General features: G+C 43.3%; 1 protein-coding gene across 11 annotated transcripts in view; it reads right to left on the bottom strand.

Annotated features, from left to right (window-relative positions):
- LOC134345516 (protein transport protein Sec24B-like) overlaps positions 1-21,929 on the bottom strand; it is a 239,669-nt gene that overhangs the window by 84,605 nt on the left and 133,135 nt on the right. For all 11 annotated transcript variants that reach the window (XM_063046288.1, XM_063046287.1, XM_063046286.1 and 8 more), the window contains one exon: positions 2,337-2,543. In XM_063046288.1, the coding sequence (XP_062902358.1) occupies positions 2,337-2,543 (207 nt within the window). The remainder of the gene's footprint in view (positions 1-2,336; positions 2,544-21,929) is intronic.

Raw genomic sequence — 21,929 nt, forward strand, 5'->3', positions numbered from 1 at the left:
GATAATGCATTTTGGTAAAAGGAACAATAGTGTGGACTATTATCTAAATGGGGAGAAAGTTCAAACATCAGAGGTGCAGAAGGACATAGAAGCCCTCGTGCAAGACTCCCAGAAGGTTAATTTACAGTTTGAGTCTATGGTAAAGGCAGCAAATGCAATGTTGGCATTTATTTCAAGAGGAATAGTGTGGGACTGTTGGCAAAAATCAACACGAGTGTAATTACTTCTAACGCACACTTTATTTTCCCGCAAACCAATGGTGACATCGCACATATATCAGAAAAAAAACGCCTCCCCAAAACGTAATAATGTACAATGTAACATGCAACATACACGGCGAACTTAACTCATACGTTGGAGGCGGAGTTAAGATGGTGCCAAACGGCGACTCCTTTGCTTGCATCTTCGGAAACAGCTCTATTTCCATCTTTAATATCTTTATTTGTCCCTTTCAGGGTTCTTTTGAAGACCCTGACCTGGAGATACTCGCAGACTTCGGTTCTTTGTGGGAATAGGACCCATTCTTGGGGTTTCAGAACTGGCCGTTGTTGTTCAGCATGCCAAGGTTCGGCCTGAGAGTCCAATTCGTATTTGAAAGCCTGCGGTCTCGGGGCTCTGGAGACGGGCAGATCAAGGGTCGGTGCCATGGCAGGAGACTCATGTGTCGTTGGGGAGGCCGGAAAATCTTTCGCTGTAGGCCCGAAGACCAGAGATCTTTGCGATCTTTGGGCACAGAGCTCGTAAAAAGCAACAAAGCAGACTTTTTAACATTGTAAACCAGTGGGTTCTTGTTATATCTCCTGTTCTCTGTGAAAATGGGGGACACCTCCCTCTCCCTTATTAGGGAGAGAGAGAACCTGTGGTTTGTTGAATGCCAGATGCTTTGGGGTAACTGCAAGGTCTGTGTCATTGCTATTGCCTAGCTCGTGCTTGTGCTTGGTAGCGGGTACGCCTTTTTTTCTGGGGGGGGGAGATCACTGCTTGCTGCCGCTTATGCATGTGAGGGGGGAGCTGGGGGGTCTTTGGGGTTCTCATGTTTAACTGTTGTTCATTCTTTAGGGCACTTCTCTGTTTTCGTGGATGTTTGCAAAGAAAAAGCATTTCAGGATGTATATTGTTTACATTTCTCTGACATTAAATTGAACCTTTGAACAGTCTGGGAGAATTCTGCCTAATGAAATTAAGGAGTCCCAACAATAGAATATGAAAGCAATGTTGCCAACATATCCTTCTTGGGCCCCATATCTCGAAAGGATGTGTTGTCATTGGAGAGAGTCCAGAGGAGGTTCACGAGGATGATTCTGGGAATGAAGGGGTTAACATATGAGGAGCGTTTAGCAACTTTGAGTCTGTACTCACTGGAATTTAGAAGAATGCGGGGGGGGGGCGGGAATCTCATTAAAACCTACCAAATGTTGAAAGGACTAGATAGGCTAAATGTGGAGAGGATGTTTCCTATGGTGGGAGTGTCCAGAACTAGAGGGCACAGCCTCAATTGATGAGGGACCTTTTAGAACAGAGGTAAGGAGGAATTCTTTTTAGCCAGAGAGTAGTGAATCAGTGGAATGCTTTGCCACAGACTGTGGTAGAAACCGAGTCTGTGTGTATATTAAGGCGAAAGTTGATTGTTTTCTGATTGGTCAGGACATCAAAGGATATGGTGAGAAGGCAGGTATGGGGTTGATTGGGATCCAGGATCACCCATGATGGAATGGCGGAGCAGACTCGATGGGCTGAATGGCCTGATTCTGCTTCTATGTCTTATGGTCATACATGGTGACATATATGCACTTTGATAATAAAATAATTTTGAACTTTACAGGAAGTTAAAAGGTCAGCACAACATTGTGAGACAAAGGGCCTTTACTGTGCTATCGTGTTCTATGCTCTGAAAGCAGTCATACAGCAATTAAACTCAGTATGTGCATGCCAGCCCTTAGCTACCTATCTACACGGCCCACTTTTCAGCACTTGGTCCATAGCTTTCTGTGCCGTGGTATTTTCAGGTGCTTATCTAAATACCTCTTATGAGTATCCTCCACCTCCCCGTGTCAAGCAGTGTGGTTTTAACCAGTATCTACCTCAAATCAGCTCTAAATCTCCCACCATTACTCTTATCAACTTTAATGATCATGGGACCATTTATAAGGTAGCATTTTAACTTATCAAATGTTCTCCAACTTGGTTTACTTTTGATGTCTGAAGATCTCAAAAAATATTGAAATTACACAGAGCTGCCCAGGCTTCTTGACTTCAGGTGACTAAAACTACAGAAATTAAAAATATCACCTTTACATTATGTTTGATACAAGATTTGTTTCTCTTTGTTTAATTACCTTTATGGTGGATCGCTGGTTAGGATCTTCTCTTGAAAAAAGTCGACCCACACCAACAGACGGTAACTGTGTCTGGAACACAGATATGCGCCCTCCTGTAGGAGACATAAGTTTAAATGCAGCCTGCAGAGCTGGCCCCAGTGCACTATGGGTCTCTCTTGTGCTAGTGAATATTGTGGGTAGCACTTTCAGTAAATCTTTAACAAGCTGCAAAAGAAAAACAAAAAGTACATTTCAGACTTCTCAGAATAAGCAGATCTATTAACACAAATCTTTCACAAAAATCTGCAATTATTTCCCTCAGTAACACAAAAGTAAATACGAATGACAATTGCCTAAGCAAGTTGCTTGACATTACACCCAGCAACTCTGTATGCTTTCCAGAAAAGGAGATTTTCATTGAAATGCAACGATTACATTTAATGCTTAGAATAATGATGAGGTTAAGAGGTAAACTGGACATCAACGCACTTATGTTCAATCCTGAAATTTCTGCTTGGTTTGCATTGCTTCTCCACAGAGACATGGCTCACTTAATTCCCTATATGGAATTCTTTGTTACTCAATAAACATGTCAAAAAAGTTAGGGCAAATTCTTCAAGTAGGAATAAAGCAATTGATTTCATAAATATTAATTTGTCAAGAAAATCCTGTAACACAGAAAATTCAAGAGTCTCATTGTTCCAGACTTTAATAGCTGGAGATGTTTAAAGCTATTTTTTGTCATTTGATCTCAGCTTCTTTTCCCTCGTTTTGCACAATGCACATGACTTTACAATGAACTAAATTCTGTGCATCTTCCATTCTGATGGAAGGGAACGTTAAGTTTTCTCTCATCACCGACATTTTCTGATCTGTTGAATGTCTACAATATTTTGTTTCTATTTCAGATAACTGCAGGTTTTTGATTCTAAGTTAGACACTTCCTGGTTTTGAGTGTGTACATTGCACCTAAGGATTCCCAGATTTGCTTGGTTAAAAATCCATCCTTGTTACCTGATCTATTCACACATGCTGCAAATTGTTTACAGTGGGCAAAACACAACAGAGGATAACTAATACCTTGAGATTTTTGCCCAAAAGCCACCCATTCAATTGTAGGCAGCTTCAAGTTCTGCTCTTAAGGTAATTATCTTATGAGCTCTGTCATGAACTCACACTGCTTTACATACCTAAATGCATCAGAATCACTGCTTTTTAAGTTATTTGAGAGGTGCAGGAAGACAAGCAAAGGGTTTTGGGTACACAAAACAATGCTCACAACAAGTTGCAAAATAGGGTAACATATTTATGTATCCAATAATGCAGCTGCCTCCTGAGGTAATTACACACAAGGGAAATAAAGGCTGATTCTTTTCATGCTTGTTTTTTTACTCCTTTACTAGATGATTTTCTTCCCTACATTTTAAAACCCAAAACTGTTAGCTCCTCCTTTCAGTGTTTTGACAGGTTTTACTCCAGGACTTGTATCAGTGAGGAAAATGTCTGAAACAACACACAAAAAAAGTACGTATAAAGGTGTTCATGCACCCAAAATCCCCACAGGGCATTTGTGTGAACCAGATTTTGTTTATAAGTTATGGGCATATTTTCTTTCCTACAGACTCAAGATTGATAGAAATGACTTAAGGACTCCCTTGACAGGCCACCTAGTTTATGAGAGAATACTTAACTGAACTGTGCAAAGCAAGAACACCGATTTCAGTTACTGATGATACACGTTCAATATCTTTGTCTTGAAATGGGAGGACACACAGAATAATTTTCATCCTCTAACTAAACAGATAAAGGATTAGCAACATACATCAAAGTTGCTGGTGAACGCAGCAGGCCAGGCAGCATCAAGGACACAAGTGTTGCCACGCTCCCAGCACCAATACAACATTCCCACAACTCATTAACCCGAACACTTATCAGCAAGGAATGTGAGAGGAAACCGGAGCACCTGGTGGAAACCCACACAGTCAAAGGGAGAATGCACAAAGTCCTCCAGTCTGTGGTGGGAAATGATCTTACAGCCAGTGCTGTAAAGGATTGCACTAACCACTACACTACCATGCCATCCCATAATACCAAAGTCGCTGTATATGTTGCTGGATTGTTAGCTTCTCTGAGACGTGGACCTAACAACCCAATGTTTGTATGCGATTTCAAAGGTGCCAAGAAATGCAAACTCAAAGATCAATTCATGCACATTTTTAAAAATGTCAAGGATTTTATAAACAAATTCCATTTTAGGTGATGACACTAACAATCAGTTATGGACAGAATAATACACCACAGAATCTGGGTCAACACACCATTGCTGATCAAAATGCCATTCTAATTTCATCCCATTTGTCCATGTTGACCTGTCCAAGTGCCCCATCACCCAGGACATGCTCTCTTCTCATTGCTACCATTAAGGTGGTGGTACAGGAGCATGAAGACTCGTACTCAACATTTCGGGTACAGCTCTTCCCCCCCCCCCGTCATCAAATTTCTGAATGAACCCATGAACGCTACCTCAGTATTTTTTCCCTCTCTTTTTAGACTACCTATTTAATTTCATTTTCTCTTTTTTATATATACTTTTTGTAATTTATAGTTCTTATCATTTATTGCAATGTACTGCTCTAAAACATCAAATTTCACAATATATGCCAGTGATATTAAATCTGATTCTGAGATTGATTTTAGAATGTTGTTTTTATACCTGCCTAAAGTACTCCCTCCAGCAGCATTTTCTTGTGCTATAATAAATACTACAGTTGGGTACGGATACTTATGTCTAAGCTTGGAGAATTACAAGCAGTCAACTAACGTTACCCCTCAATTTGAATATGCACTTTTGAGCAAGCTGTACACGAATAATAATAATTCAGAAAACAAATCTGAGTGTCATGCATATATCAAATTATTTAATAAAATGGCATTGGTTTTATTGTATAACTGACATCATTATGTTTTTTTTGTGTAGGAAAGGGAAAATATCAAATGGGCAGCTCTAAAGCAAAACAGAACACATTAAACTAATAGCAAAATGCTGCAGACAGCAACAAACAAGAGTAGCAACTTGGGTCAACAAAGGCATCCTGACAGCCATTCCTGGGCTGCATGCATATGAGTCACATTGATTTTCAGAGATGTTAATATTACAAAACTAGCAACTGAGATGCTGGCCATGTGGAAATTTAAAGGGATAAAAATTTAAAATCCAAACTTAAAGTTCATAAAGTTTGCACACAACTTTAACAGTATCTCTATTTTCTAAACTGTATTCAAATACATTCCTTGGGTAGGAATCTTGAAAGCAGAGATAGTTGAGAATGATATTCTCATAATGTGTACCTATAATGTGAACCAGAAGGAATAAAGTGGTTCCTTAACACTCAAGCAGCCAACAAGATGTATATAAATTGTCTCTCGTCAACTCTCCCATGAAGGGCAAACAAACTTACATTCACTGCTGATCAGTATGACACTCACATTCCCTTGATACAGAAAGAATTACTAACTCCTGTCTCACCGAAATATTTCTCCCTCACATCCCAGCACACAAATTTAAATATGCTTCATAACTTCATGTTTTGCCAAATGCAATTCATCAGTTGCAATTTTATAAGTTAATGGTGAGGCCACACTTGGAGCACACGTAGCACGCAGGCCCACTGGTGTGTGGACATACCCTGGTGGTTGTGAACCAGATCCCCAGCTATGGGTTAATAGCCCCACTGCCTTGTGGGCAGCCTTGGGAGAGATGAAGGCTACGGGAGTGAAACCAGACAGCAATTCTGGAGTGGAGCACCTGAAGTGGCTGGACGTCATTGCACATCCTTCTGGCAGCTCCTGCAGCCATGCTGCTGCCAAACATATTGTTTCATAAGCTTTCCTCTTGACTACACTGATGAGGACGACAGGACTAGAGGTTTGTCTACTTTTGGCACATTTCTATCCATGTACCTGCTCCAGTACCTTTTAAATGCTGTTCACAAATCTGCCTCAACCACTCTTTCTGGCAGCTAATTCCATATATGCATCATTATCTGGGTGAAAGGGCTTGCCCTTACGTTTCTATTAAATCTCTCTCCTCTCATCTTAAACTCATGTTCTTCAGTTCTTGAGTGAATTGAGGGAAAGAATCCTGTCACTGGCTCTTTCTATGCTCCTCATATACACATCTGTAAGATCACCCCTCAATCAGTTCCAACCACCTCAACCTCTCTCTATAACCCAGACCCTCAAGTTCCATCAACATCCTTGTACATCTTATCACCTAAATTACATCTTTGCTATCTGCAAAGCAACCACAATATTCTAAAAGCAGCCTCACCAATGTCTTGTACATCTGCAACATAACATCCATCTTCTACATTCAAAGCCCTGAATGAAGAAGGCCAGATGCTTTCTTTGCTACCCTGTCTACCTGTGACATCACTTTCAGGAAACCTTGGACCTGCATATCTAGATCCCTCTGTTCTACAAAGCTCCCCAGGGCCCAACAGTTCACTGTGAGTGTCATACCCTGATCTGCCCTCCCAAAATGCAACACCTTGCAGTTACTTGAAATAAATTCTATTTGCCCTTCCTTGGCACACTTACCCAGCTGATCAAGAACCCTCTGTAAATGCTGATAACCATCGTTGCTGTTAATGATACTACCTTGTTTAGTGTCATCAGCAAACGCATGTCTTGTACACTTTTATCCATATCATTGATCGAACACATAACACCAACACACCACTGTCAATTGGAATCACTTTCAGGAACTCTACAACTCATGTCCTCAGTATTATTTATTTACATATCTATTTTTTATTTGCACAGTATGCCTTCCTTTCACATTGGTTATTTGTCAATCTCTGTGTCGTTTTTCATTGATTCTATTGTATTTCTCTGTTCCACTGTGAATACCTGCAAGAAAGTGAATCCCAAGATTGTATATGGTGACATATAAATACTTTAATAATAAATTTGAACTTTGAATTAGCTCATTCTCCCTAGATCCCATGTGATCTAGCTTTCCTTAGGAACCTACCATGCTGAACCTTACTGAAGTCCATACAGACAATGTCTACTGACCTGCCATTATCAACCTTCTAGTTATTCTTCAAAATAATCAAATTTATGAGATACATCACCCACACTCAAAGCCTAGCTGACTCTCTCTAATCAATTCCTGTCGTTCCAAATGCTTATATATCTTATCCATGAGAATCCCCTTGAGTACTACCTACCACAGTTGTTAGGCTACTGGTCTACAGTTCCCAGGATTTTCTCTGCAGTCTTTCTTAAATAAAGGCAGAACATTTTGCCAGCCTCCAGTCTTCCAGCACTTATCTCTCAAACACAAGAAAATCTGCAGATGCTAGAAATCCAAAGCAGCACACCCAAAATGCTGGCGGAACTCAGCAACTCAGGCAGCATCTATGGAAAAGAGTAAACAGTCAATGTTCCAGGCCAAGACCTGCTGAAGAGTCAACCGATTACTCTTTTCCATAGATGCTGCCTGGCCTTTTATGCATGTATCTCAGCCAGGCCTTCCCCAATTTCTTCTCTAGCTTCATACTGTGTTCTTGGATATACCTGATCAGCTCCTGGGGATTTATCTATCTTCATATTATTTACTTATTGTGATACAGTGTGGAATAGGCCTTTCTGGCCCTTCGAGCCACGTAACCCAGCAATCCCCACTTTTAAACCTAGCCTGATCATGGGACAATTTACAGTGACCAATTAACCTACTAACTGGTACATCTTTGCATAGTGGGAGGAAACTGGAGTGTCCAGTCGATCATGGGGAGAACATACTGTTACGAGAATACACATAAAATTAAGATGTTTGCTGGCCTGGGCTAGCATCAGTGGCATCAGCAGTTGGTCTGCCACCTGCCCTCAGGGGAAGGAGAGATAAGGAACAATGGAGCAGCGTCTGGAGATGTGTAATGAAGGGATGTGGGAGGAAGAGCTGTCTGGAGCGGCTCCCCCCTTTGAACCCTGAACTGTTTGAAGTGATGGACAGGCGATACCCCAGCAGGGGGATAAAAAGGGACAGGTTCGCTAAGACAGACACACACGCCACCCGAGGTAACGAGACCCTGGAAGCGGTGCGCCTCTCACGAGTGATGAGAAGTACCGGACAACGCACAGGGTGGAAAGGTACGATCAGCGGGAACCCGGTGTGTGTCCGCCCTTGCCTGGGTGCCGGGTTCACTGCAGAGGATCGACCGCATCTGGAGGAGGGGTCACAGTCGGTGACCTCAGGTGACATCACCAAGGACCCGCCCAAATGCTGTTTGTGAGCCATACCGCTGGTCTGTGAGTGAAGCTGTTCTGAATGATCAGTTGTTCCTGTTCTATCTCTGTCTCTCTTCCCCCACCTTGTCCATCGCCATGGCAACGATTACTGCGAACTGAACTACAAACTGGACTGAACTTTGAGTCATTTTGAAATTGGTCATTTAACCCCTAGACAACGATAGAGCTTGATTGATGCTGTTATCTTAATTCTGTGCACATGTGTTTATCATCACTGAACTGTTGCATTTATTATCCTTTCGATTACTGTGTTGCTTGTTTCTTTAATAAAACTTTCCTAGTTCTAGTACTCCAGACTCCAACTGAGTGATCCATTTCTGCTGGTTTGGCAACCCAGTTACGGGGTACGTAACATAAGTGGGGTTCTCGTCCGCGATTTTGAACGCTAAATTTGGGACGGAGTAAATTGATTGGGTTAAAATTCCCGAAAGAAAGAAAAGACAAACAGCAGAAATGGAGGTTGAGGAATTTATAAAGGCGCCGACCTTGGAGGCATTAGAGGATGCCAGGAAATCGGAATTGATAGCTGTGGCAAAACGGGTGAATCTTGCTAAGGTGAAGTCGACAATGAGGAGAGAGGAGATACACAGAGCTATTGTAGAGCACTATGTATCTAAAGGTGTGTTTCCCCAAGGTGAGCTGGGGGAGGTGTCTATTGAAAAACCTGCTGGAGACGCGGTACAGGTACAGCTTGAAAAACTGAGACTCGAGCACGAGTTCCGGGTACGGCAGTTAGAACACGAAGAGAAGCAGTTAGAAAGGCAGGAGAGAGAGGTAGAAAGGCGAGAGAGAGGTAGAAAGGCAAGAGAGAGAGAGGGACAGACAGTTGGAGAGAGAGGAGAAACAGAGGGAAAGGGAATTTGAGCTGGAGAAGTTAAAGATAAGGGCCGAGCAGGGGCTCGTGCCGAACCAAGGTGGAGGGTTCCGGGCGACCCAGGAGGTTAGGCTGGTTCCCCCATTTGACGATACCGATGTGGATCGGTACTTTCTCCACTTCGAAAAGGTAGCTATAAGTCAGGAATGGCCGAGGGATAAGTGGGTTGTCTTACTTCAGAGTGTACTGAAAGGGAAGGCCCAACAAGCTTACTCAGCTTTATCCGCGGAAGATGCCCAGAGGTATGAGGTGGTGAAAGAGGCCATCCTCAGGATTTATGAGTTGGTCCCGGAGGCATACCGGCAGAGGTTCCGGAATGCGAGGAAGCAGTGGGACCGCACGTATTTGGAGTTTGCTCGTGAGATGCAAACATATTGTGAGCGTTGGTGCACCTCGAAAGGGGTAGAGGGGGATTACGACAGACTGCTGCAACTGATTCTGATTGAGCAGTTTAAAGGTTGTGTCCCTGAGGGTATGAGACCCTACCTCGATGAGAAAGAGGCAGCCACGTTAGCCGCAACTGCTAAGTTAGCGGATGAGTATGCGTTGACGCATAAAATGAAGGTTGCCCCGAGTAAAGGCTACCAGAAGGGTAGTCAGGACGGCGGGGAGAGTCCACCGGAAAAGTCAGAAAGTAAGCCGGGGACTAGTGAAAAGGATAAGGTAGACCGGGAGCAGTCTGGTAGGAAGTCTCCTGGGGTCGTCTGTTATAATTGTGGGAAAGTCGGACACTTTGCGTCCAGGTGCTTTGCCCCAAGAAAGGAGACGGGGAAAGGAAAAGCGGAAATTTGGAATGGCTGTATTGAGCTGTTAAGCGAACCGCTAGGGAAGGACAGGTCTGAAAAAGTCCAGGAAGGGCGCGAGAGGTTTATCTCGGCCGGACTGGTGTCAGTGAAAAAGAGGTTAAAACCAGTTCCAGTGCGGATCTGGAGAGACACGGGAGCGTGTCAGTCACTAATACTGAAGAGTGTATTAGAGTTTAGCTCAGAGACCCAGACTGGGGAGGTAGAGGTCAAAGGTGTTGGGGAAGGGACAGAGTCAGTCCCTTTGCACCAGATACATTTACAGAGCAACCTGGTCTCTGGACTAGTCACGATCGGGGTGAGGTCCGAATTACCGATGAAAGACGTGGAAGTCTTGCTCGGTAATGACATCGCCGGAGGAATCGTGTTCCCAGTCGTGAGATTGACGGGTCAGCCTGCCAGCATGGAGGCCCCGCCCGCGATGGTGAATTTGGCTGAAACATTTCTGCCAACCTTGTATGAGACAGGGTGTAGTGAGATAAGAGGTAGTGAGGGAGCTGGGACGGACGTAGCAGTAGCCAGGAAAGAATTTGTGCAGACGCAGGAGCGAGACGAGGGGCTGATGGTTTTGGCCGAGACCGCTCTCTCTGACACAGCCTTGACAAGCTATTGTGCGGATGAGGAGGTGCTAAGGAAGAAAGGGAAATCAAGTACAGCATCCGCAGATGAGGAGTGGGGGGTGGTGCAAAAGAGTTATGGGGATGAGGTTTTTAACATGGCCCACGAGGTACCCCCCGGTGGACATTTTGCGGTGCTGGGGGAAACAGTTGGTGGAATCATGAAAGAGATTTACCGGCTGCCCAGGGGGAAGAATGTTATTGATCATGACCGACGCGAACTGAGACGGTCACCGGCTTTTGATATGCTAACAAACCTAGTCGGTGTTAGCGTGGAAATCAATGAAGCTAGGGGCCCCTTGATAAGAGAAAAAAACCATTTTGAAAAGATTAGGATGGGATCGGTCAGATGGGAGAAGGCTATTGTTTTGGCCAGGTCTACTGATAAGGTCTCTCCCTTAATCCCCGAAGGAGTAATTAAACGACTCGCACCCATGTGTCTGATTGTCCCGAGGAAATGCAAAGAACTGGGACGTTGGGTTATGCCTGTTACAATAGGGCGGCCAAGTAAACAACACCCATATTTTTTGAGTAATTCAGTGACTAAAGGGCTGATGAACACAGAGGTGTGTATTGGCAATTTAACACGGCTGTCTGAAGCCAGCTTGATAGTGAACCTTGGAAAAAATGAATTCGGCCACACGAATGTCACTTACCTGGGAATTGTGGTGACACAGGGGCAGCTGGCAGTGATGCAAGCTACAGTGCAGGCTATCGCTGACCTCCCAACCCCGACAGACAAGAGGGCCCTCAGAAGGCTCTTGGAGATGGTGGGGTACTGCAGGAAGTTTTGCAATAACTCTGCGGTCAATACCCGTCCCCCTCCTACTAAGCCCTTGCGAGAGAAAACTGAGTCGGAATGGGACGACCCTTGTTATTGTGGTCCGGGACAAAACCAAATGAGAGGTTACATTGGTCGCAATTCATCAGTGTTTTTGGCCACTATGAAGTTTGCTGAGTTGGAGCCTGGTCTAAGGGATTATTAATAACACGTGTAAAAGGAACAGAAAATGTGATGACTGTCTGTCAAGGTGTTGACAGCTTCAAATTCTCTGTATTAGCTAAATAACTGTTAAAGATGTATATTGTGTATGTATCAGATAATGTAGTCATGTTTGTAATTTTTACCTCCCGGTAAAAATCCTTAAAGGGGGGAAGTGTTACGAGAATACACATAAAATTAAGATGTTTGCTGGCCTGGGCTAGCATCAGTGGCATCAGCAGTTGGTCTGCCACCTGCCCTCAGGGGAAGGAGAGATAAGGAACAATGGAGCAGCGTCTGGAGATGTGTAATGAAGGGATGTGGGAGGAAGAGCTGTCTGGAGCGGCTCCCCCCTTTGAACCCTGAACTGTTTGAAGTGATGGACAGGCGATACCCCAGCAGGGGGATAAAAAGGGACAGGTTCGCTAAGACAGACACACACGCCACCCGAGGTAACGAGACCCTGGAAGCGGTGCGCCTCTCACGAGTGATGAGAAGTACCGGACAACGCACAGGGTGGAAAGGTACGATCAGCGGGAACCCGGTGTGTGTCCGCCCTTGCCTGGGTGCCGGGTTCACTGCAGAGGATCGACCGCATCTGGAGGAGGGGTCACAGTCGGTGACCTCAGGTGACATCACCAAGGACCCGCCCAAATGCTGTTTGTGAGCCATACCGCTGGTCTGTGAGTGAAGCTGTTCTGAATGATCAGTTGTTCCTGTTCTATCTCTGTCTCTCTTCCCCCACCTTGTCCATCGCCATGGCAACGATTACTGCGAACTGAACTACAAACTGGACTGAACTTTGAGTCATTTTGAAATTGGTCATTTAACCCCTAGACAACGATAGAGCTTGATTGATGCTGTTATCTTAATTCTGTGCACATGTGTTTATCATCACTGAACTGTTGCATTTATTATCCTTTCGATTACTGTGTTGCTTGTTTCTTTAATAAAACTTTCTTAGTTCTAGTACTCCAGACTCCAACTGAGTGATCCATTTCTGCTGGTTTGGCAACCCAGTTACGGGGTACGTAACAATACAAACTCCTTATAGGCAGCAGCAGGAAAGACATCCAGTAACACTTTTGCTCTAAAGCAGACATCCCTGTTATATTTTGTAACTCCAGAAACTGGAAAAAAACATGGGTACCAGGAGCTGAGTTTTACTTTAGTGAGCTGTGTGGTGGCGTAATGATGTATGCCATTCATGTACTTTTACATATAACCTGTAATGAGCTATGCAAACAACAAAGAATGCAGAATCAAACAATATATTTACAGTATCACTCAAATATTACTGAAATATTAAATACACAACTATCCCACCTGCAAGAAATCCCCATTAACCACCTCAAGTTCAGAAGTCTTCATGTCGTTAAGCCTACATAATAAATCAGGAATTGAAAATCAGAATCAGAATCAGGTTTATTATCACCGGCATTTGATGTGAAATTTCTTAACTTAGCAGCAGCAGTTCAATGCAATACATAATCTAGCAGAGAGAAAAATAATAATAATAAATAGGAAGATGAGGGGGAATTCTTCACTCAGAGAGTCGTGAGAATGTGGAATCAGCTGCCAGCGGAAGTTGTGGATGCGAGTTTGGTTTTAACAATTAAAAGGAATTTGGTTAGGTACATGAATAGGGGGGCTATAGTCTGGGTGTAGTGAATGGGACTAGGCAGATTAATAACGTGAACTAGATGGGCCAAAAGGCCTGTTTAGGTGCTGTACTGTTCTATGACTCTATGACTCCATGTACTTCTCCACAAGAGGGGAAATATTCAATAAGCATTTGACCCATCTCCTACAGCTCCATTAAAGGATGTTCATTTTGGTCTTTTGAGGGAACGATTTTCTCTCTAGTTACACTTTTCCTTATAATATACCTATCATACATAATATCTTTGGATTTTCCTTAATCTTCTCTGCCAAAGCTATCTCATGCCTTCCTTCTTGAATATACTTAAATTTCTCCAGGGATATACTTGATCCTAAGCTGCCCTTCCTTCCTTTTCCTGACAATAGCCTCAATATCCCTTGTCATCCAGGGTTCCCTACTCGTACTTGTCTTGCTATTCACTCTGAAGGAAGGTACAGATGTTGAACTTTTGATACCTTGCTTTTAAACACCTCTCACTTGCCAGGCGACTGCCAACAACCCATTCCAATCAAGTTTTGCAAGTTCCTGAATAATTAATCAAAATTTGCCTTGTCCCAATTTAAAACTAACTTACAGACTGGATCTGTTCCTTTCCATAGCTAATTTAAAACTAATCCTTCCACTTCCGGGGTGCCAGCACCACGGACAACCCCTAATGGCAGCTCTTATTAAAAATGAATATTCCCATCAAATATTTCCATTTTAGCTTACTGCGGCTGAGAACCATAACTGCATCTATGATGTGTACAGTCAGTGATGAAGTTTTACTATGACTGAACGATCTATCACTGCTGAAAACCTTCAGAAATAGACCAGACTGTGGCCGGCACATTGCTCCTTTTAGAAGCCGCTAGGGTGCTGTACCAGAGAGACGTTAGGAGCGAATGCGTCCTTTGTTTTAAGGAATCTTAGTTAACCACTTCCATGCCGGACACAGCGATTCGAATAGATGGGCTCATGATTCATTGTCAATATAGGTCATTGAGTTCCTCAAAAGCAGAAGTGGAGGTGTGTGCCACATGCTCAACTGCTCATGGCATACTAACATGTTGGCGATGTCCAAAAATTGCTTACCAAACCAGGAATACCTTCCCCATCATTTGCATCTTCCACATCTGTGGATGTGAACTTCCCTCCACTGAGGCCATTTACAGCAGCAGGTGTATAAAGAAGGCCTGGAAGATCATCGGGGACACCAGTCACCCCAACCAAAAACTGCTTCAGCTGCTTCCATCTGGCAAACGGTACCGCAGCATTAAAGCCAGGACCAACAGACTACGGGACAACTTCTTTCTTCAAGTCGTTAGACTTATAAATTCATGTTTGTACATTGTGATGGAATTATAATGCAAAGATTTTTACTCCCTTAAGTTGTGGGATGGATGTAAGATTTAAGTAAATTCAATTAAGTGCCAGCCTTTTTAACTACTAAGAAGGCAATACGCGGAGAAAAAATGAGATACGAAGGTAAACTAGCCAAGAATATAAAGGAGGATAGTAAAAGCTTCTTTAGGTATGTGAAAAGGAAAAAAATAGTTAAGACTAAAATCGGGCCCTTGAAGACAGAAGCGGGTGAATTTATTATGGCGACCAAGGAAATGGCAGACGAGTTGAACAGGTACTTTGGATCTGTCTTCACTAGGGAAGACACAAACAATCTCCCAGATGTAATAGTGGCCAAAAGACCTAGGGTAATGGATGAATTGAAGGAAATTTATATTAGGCAGGAAATGGTGTTGGATAGGCTGTTGGGTCTGAAGGCTGATAAGTCTCTGGGACCTGATGGTCTGCATCCCAGGGTACTTAAGGAGGTGGCTTTAGAAATCGTGGACGTATTGGTAATCATTTTCCAATGCTCTATAGATTCAGCATCAGTTCCTGTGGATTGGAGGGTGGCTAATGTTGTCCCTCTCTTCAAGAAGGGAGGAAGAGAGAAAACAGAGAATTATAGACCGGTTAGCCTGACGTCAGTGGTGGGAAAGATGCTGGAGTCAATTATAAAAGATGAAATTATGACACATCTGGATAGTAGTAACAGGATTGGTCCGAGTCAGCATGGATTTATGAAGGGGAAATCGTGCTTGACTAATCTTCTGGAATTTTTTGAGGATGTAACTATGAAAATGGACAAGGGAGAGCCAGTGGATATAGTGTACCTGGACTTTCAGAAAGCCTTTGATAAAGTTCCACATAGGAGATTGGTGGGCAAAATTAGGGCACATGGTATTGGGGGCAGAGTACTGACATAGATTGAAAATTGGCTGGCTGACAGAAAACAAAGAGTAGGGATTAACGGGTCCTTTTCAGAATGGCAGGCGGTGACCAGTGGGGTACCGCAGGGTTCAGTGCTGGGACCGCAGCTGTTTACAATATATATTAATGATTTAGATGAGGGAATTAAGAGTAACATTAGCAAATTTGCCGATGACACAAAGCTGGGAGGCAGTGTGAAATGTGAGGAGGATGTTATGAGAATGCAGGGTGACTTGGACAGGCTGGGTGAGTGGGCAGATGCATGGCAGATGCAGTTTAATGTGGATAAATGTGAGGTTATCCACTTTGGTGGTAAGAACAGGAAGGCAGATTATTATCTAAATGGAGTCAAGTTGGGAAAAGGGGAAGCACAACGAGATCTAGGTGCTCTTGTGCATCAGTCACTGAAAGCAAGCATGCAAGTACAGCAGGCAGTGAAAAAAGCTAATGGCATGCTGGCCTTCATAACAAGGGGAATTGAGTATAAGAGCAAAGAGGTCCTTCTGCAGCTGTACAGGGCCCTGGTGAGACCACACCTGGAATACTGTGTGCAGTTTTGGTCTCCAAATTTGAGGAAGGACATTCTTGCTATTGAGAGAGTGCAGCGTAGGTTCACAAGGTTAATTTCCGGGATGGCGGGACTGTCATATGTCGAAAGATTGAAGCGACTGGGCTTGTATACTCTGGAATTTAGAAGGCTGAGAGGGGATCTTATTGAAACATATAGGATTATTAAGGGATTGGACACGCTGCAGGCAGGAAGCATGTTCCCGCTGATGGGTGAGTCCAGAACCAGAGGCCACAGTTTAAGAATTAGGGGTAAGCCATTTAGAACGGAGTTGAGGAAAAACTTTTTCACCCAGAGAGTGGTGGATATATGGAATGCTCTGTCCCAGAAGGCTGTGGAGGCCAAGTCTCTGGATGCTTTCAAGAAAGAGATGGATAGAGCTTTTAAGGATAGCAGAATCAAAGGTTATGGGGATAAGGCAGGAACCGGATACTGATAGTGGATGATCAGCCATGATCACAGTGAATGGCGGTGCTGGCTCGAAGGGCTGAATGGCCTACTCCTGTACCTATTGTCTATTGAGATTTCAGCAATCTTTTTGGTAGTGATGTACATTCCACCTGAGGTTAATACAGGCTTTAGATGATCTGAGTGACATGATCAACAGGCATGGAACAGCACATACTGGTGCCTTCCCCATCATTCTGTGAGCCAACTTGATAAACCAGGCCAGCTTGATAAAGTCACCAAATAATTATTATCAACAAATCACCTGTAGTACCAGAGGAAATACCACACTGGACCACTGTGACTTTCCTCACTTTGGGAAGTCTGATCAGCTGGCTGTACTTCTACTCCCTGAGTATAGGCAGAGACCGAAGACTGCAGCACCAGTAGTGAGGACCAAGAAGGTATGGACAAGGGAGGCACAGGAGCATTTACAGGACTACTTTGAATCGGTGGACTGGACTGTACTCAGGGATTCATCTTCGAGTTTGAATGAGTATGCTACAGCTGTCATCAATTTCAATAAAACCTGTGTGGATGAGTGTATGCCTACAAAAACTTGCTGTACATTCGCAAACCAAAAGCCGTGAATGAACCAGGTGCTTTGTTGTCTGCTGAGGGCTAGATCTGTGGCATTTAAGTCTGGCAATCCAGATCTGTATAAGAAAACCACGTATGACTTGCGGAGGGTTATTTCAAGAGCGAAGAAACAATTCCCAGTGAGGCTGGAGGCAATATCAGATGTCCGACAATGCTGGCAGGGTTTGCAGGACATTACTTCCTACAAAGCGAAACCCAACATCATGAAAGGCAGCAATGCTCCACTACCAGACGAGCTGAAGACCTTTTATGCTCGCTTTTAAAGGGAAAATAAAACCAGAGCTGTGCGGATTCCTGCAGCACCCAGTGACCCTGTGATCGCTGTCTTGGAGGCTGATGTTAGACTGTCTTTCAAGAGGGTGACCACTCGCAAGGAAGCAGTACCTGGTAAGGCTCTGAAAACCTGAGCTAACGAACCGGCGGAGGTATTCAAAGGCATTTTCAATCTTTCACTGCCAGTCAGAAGTTCCCACCTGCTTCAAAAGGGCACACCAGTGCCCAAGAAGAGCTGCCTCAATGAATATCATTCAGTTGCTCTCACATGTACGGTAATGAGTTGCTTTGAGAGGTTGCTCATGGCTAAAATCAACACCCATCGGAGGAAAGACCTGGACCCACTGTAATTTGCCTATCGTCACAATCTTAATGGCTCTCCACGAAGCCTGGATAATGCAAATACCTAGGTCAGGATGCTGTTTATTGACTATAGTTCAGCATTTAACACCATCATCCCCACAGTCCTGATCAAAAAGCTACAAAGCCAAGGCCTCTGTACCTCCCTCTGCAATTGGATCCTTGACTTCCTAACCAAAACAGCACAATTAGTGTGGATTGGAAATAATGTCTCCACCTCGCTGGCAATTAACATTGGCACTCTACAGGGATGTGTGCTTAGCCTATTGCTCTACTCTCTCTACACCCATGACTGTGTAGCTAGGTATAGCTCAAACAACATCTATAAATTTGCTGCTGGTACAACCATTGTTGGCAGAATCTCAGATGGTAATGACAGATAGCATCACTTTCTGCTATGGGGAAGGGCTACTGTACAAGATCGAAATATGTTCCAGAAAGTTGTAAAATTAGTCAGCTCCATCTTGGGTACTAGCCTCCATAGTATCCATTTTCAAGGAGCAGTGCCTCAGAAAAGCGTCGCCTATCATTAAAGACCTCCACCACCCAGGACACACCCTCTTCACACTGTTACCGTTGGGAAGGGAGTACAGAAACCTGAAGGCACACACTTAGTGTTTCTGGAACAACCTCTTCCGCCTGATTTCTAAATGGACATTGAAGCCCAAACTCTACTCCACTACTTTCTTTTATTTCTGTCATTTTACACTACTGGTTGACCACTAGTTTTCACGCACCCTTGGTTCCTGAGCCTTGCCAGATTAAAAGAGGTCACACAATAATAATGGCAAAAATGGACTGTTGAAACTTAAAAAGGATTATAACAAGTGTCCGACAGAGTGATCAGCAGCACTGGAGCTCCACAGGGGACTGTCTTGTCTCCCTTTCTCTTCACCATTTACACATCGGACTTCAACTACTGCACAGAGTCTTGTCATCTTCAGAAGTTTTCGGATGACTCTGCCATAGCTGGATGCATCAGCAAGGGAGATGAGGCTGAGTACAGGGCTACGGTAGGAAACTTTGTCACATGGTGGGAGCAGAATTATCTGCAGCTTAATGTGAAAAAGACTAAGGAGCTGGTGGTAGACCTGAGGAGAGCTAAGGTACCGGTGACCCCTGTTTCCATCCAGGGGGTCAGTGTGGACATGGTGGAGGATTACAAATACCTGGGGGTATGAATTGACAATAAACTGGACTGGTCAAAGAACACTGAGGCTGTCTACAAGAGGGGTCAGAGCCGTCTCTATTTCCCGAGGAGACTGAGGTCCTTTAACATCTGCCGGATGATGCTCAGGATGTTCTACGAGTATGTGGTGGCCAGTGCTATCATGTTTGCTGTTGTGTGCTGGGGCAGCAGGCTGAGGGTGGCAGACATGAACAGAATCAACAAACTCATTCGTAAGGCCAGTGATGTTGTGGGGATGGAACTGGACTGTCTCACAGTGGTGTCTGAAAAGAGGATGCTGTCTAAGTTGCATGCCATCTTGGTCAATGTCTCCCATCCACTACACAATGTACTGGGTGGGCACAGGAGTACATTCAGCCAGAGACTCATTCCACCGAGATGCAGCACTGAGCGTCATAGGAAGTCATTCCTGCCTGTGGCCATCAAACTTCACAACTCCTCCCTTGGAGGGTCAGACATCCTGAGCCAATAGGCTGGTCCTGGACTTATTTCATCATTTACTGGCATAATTTACATATTACTATTTAACTATTCATTATTTATGGAGCAACTGTAACAAAAACCAATTTCCCCCGGGATTAATAAAGTATGAATATGACTATAACAGGAATTAAAATGTAAATCTATTAATTACTGTGCTTACAAAGAATGTTGTTTCTCGGTTTTCTTTTTAAACATTTCATCCAGGTGAAATTGTTTCATGTGTTTTGATCTCTCCCTGTGTAATTTTTCTTGCATCAAGTAAAAATTCATTAGCTCTTATTCTGTAATGAAGGTACATTTCTCTAACCCTTTGACTAAATCACTCAACCACTCAACTAACTTGTCAATAGTGAGCCTTTCGGTTTCATCCATCTCATCTTCATCACTGGCAGTGTTTTTATCAAACCTGTCTATAATTTCTCAGTCCATAACGTGATGCATAACAGGTGTCTTGTCATCGACAATCATCCACTCATGTAGGTTTTCTTCATTAAGACTACTTGCTAGATCTTTGAAAGCAGGTAAGTCCTGTAACACTTTTTGCATACGCAAGCAAATCATGAACAACTACTTTCTCGTTTGGTACATGAAATCCTGTAAAATCACTGTCAAGCTTTTCTTCAGGCTCATTATCAAAATCAAGGCAGACCACAACTTATACCAGCCATTCTTTAGTGTTGAAGATTCTATCTTCTTCCACCCTCTAGCAATGAACCAAAGGATGTCCTTCATGTTAAATTCTTTAATAAATGTTTGTACAGAATTACCAGCATTCGTTTCATCTAGTTTAATGAAAAGTGAGCAATTCTTAGCCTTGCAATTTCATCTGAATTAAAAGAGGCGCCAAACCATCAGTTTCCGGAAAATCAGTGGTCAACCCACACTTATTTTAACTTAACTATTTTACAGACATATACATACTTAATGTAACACTTTCATGTACTTCATTGTACTGGTGCTAAGTTAACAAATTTCACGACATATGCCGGTGATATCTCAATCTGATTCTAATAAACCAATGTCACTGGTCCCAAAGTGCTCGCCCACTGATAACTCAGCCACTTGTCCTCTTCTATTGCGTAGAATAGAGCTAATGGAGAAGGACTGAGTAGAATAAATGAAAGACAGTCGATCTGCTTAACTAGGACAATCTGGACCAGTTCATTTTGACCCAATTAAGCGGCTGCCCCAATTAGTTGAAGTTTCATGAAAACAGTTAAAAATAGTTAAAGGTATATAAAAAAACAAACTAATGTTTAACTGAGTAACAAATTATGTATTTAAATGAAATACAGAACAGATGAGAATACCATCAATACTACTACAGTACGATAAACCTGAGTATTAGTTTCTAATTGTTATCAATGAAGGAATTCATCCACTCTACCTGTACGATGCCATATTCTTTTGATTGACCGTGGCCTAATTAGATAGAGCCAGCATGGCTTTGTGCGGGGCAAGTTGCGTCTTACCAACTTGAATGGGTTTTTTGACAAGGTGACGAGAGAGATTGATGGAGGTAGGGCAATGGATGTTGTCTACACGGATTTTATTAAAGTGTTTGAAAAGAAGTCCCTCATGGGAGGCTAATTCAGAAGGTAAGGATGCATAGGGTCTGTGGCAAATCGGCTGTCTATATTTAGAACTGGTTTGCGCATAGAAGACAGAGGGTAGTGGTCAAAGGATCTCATTCGAGCTGAAGGACTGTGATTAGAAGTGCCCTGCAGGGATCTAGGTTTGAGCCTCTGCTGTTTGTGATGTGTTTAAATGACCTGGATGAAAGTGTAGACGGGTGGGTGAATAAGTTGATGGATGATACTAAGATTGGTGGAGTTGTTGATCGTGTAGAATACTGGCCAAGAATACAGTGCGATACAGATCAGTTGCAGATCTGGGCAGAGAAATGGCAGATGTGAGGTGCTGCACCTCAGTAGGGCAAATGCAAGGAGACAGTACACTGTTAAGAGCAAGGCATCTTATGAAATGGTTGTTTTTATTAGTTAAGGTATTAAGTTCAAAAGTCAAGAGATTATGTTGCAAGTTTATAGTACTCTGGTTAAGCCCCGTCTGGAGTAGATCGATACTTTATTGATCCCAAAGGAAATTAAAGTGTCATAGCAGCATTATGTGCACACATATACCAATATACAAATGTTAGAAGAGAAGTGAGAAAGAATAAAAAAT

The sequence above is a fragment of the Mobula hypostoma genome, chromosome 4 (genome assembly GCF_963921235.1).
Source record: "Mobula hypostoma chromosome 4, sMobHyp1.1, whole genome shotgun sequence".
Classification (NCBI taxonomy): Eukaryota; Metazoa; Chordata; class Chondrichthyes; order Myliobatiformes; family Myliobatidae; genus Mobula; species Mobula hypostoma.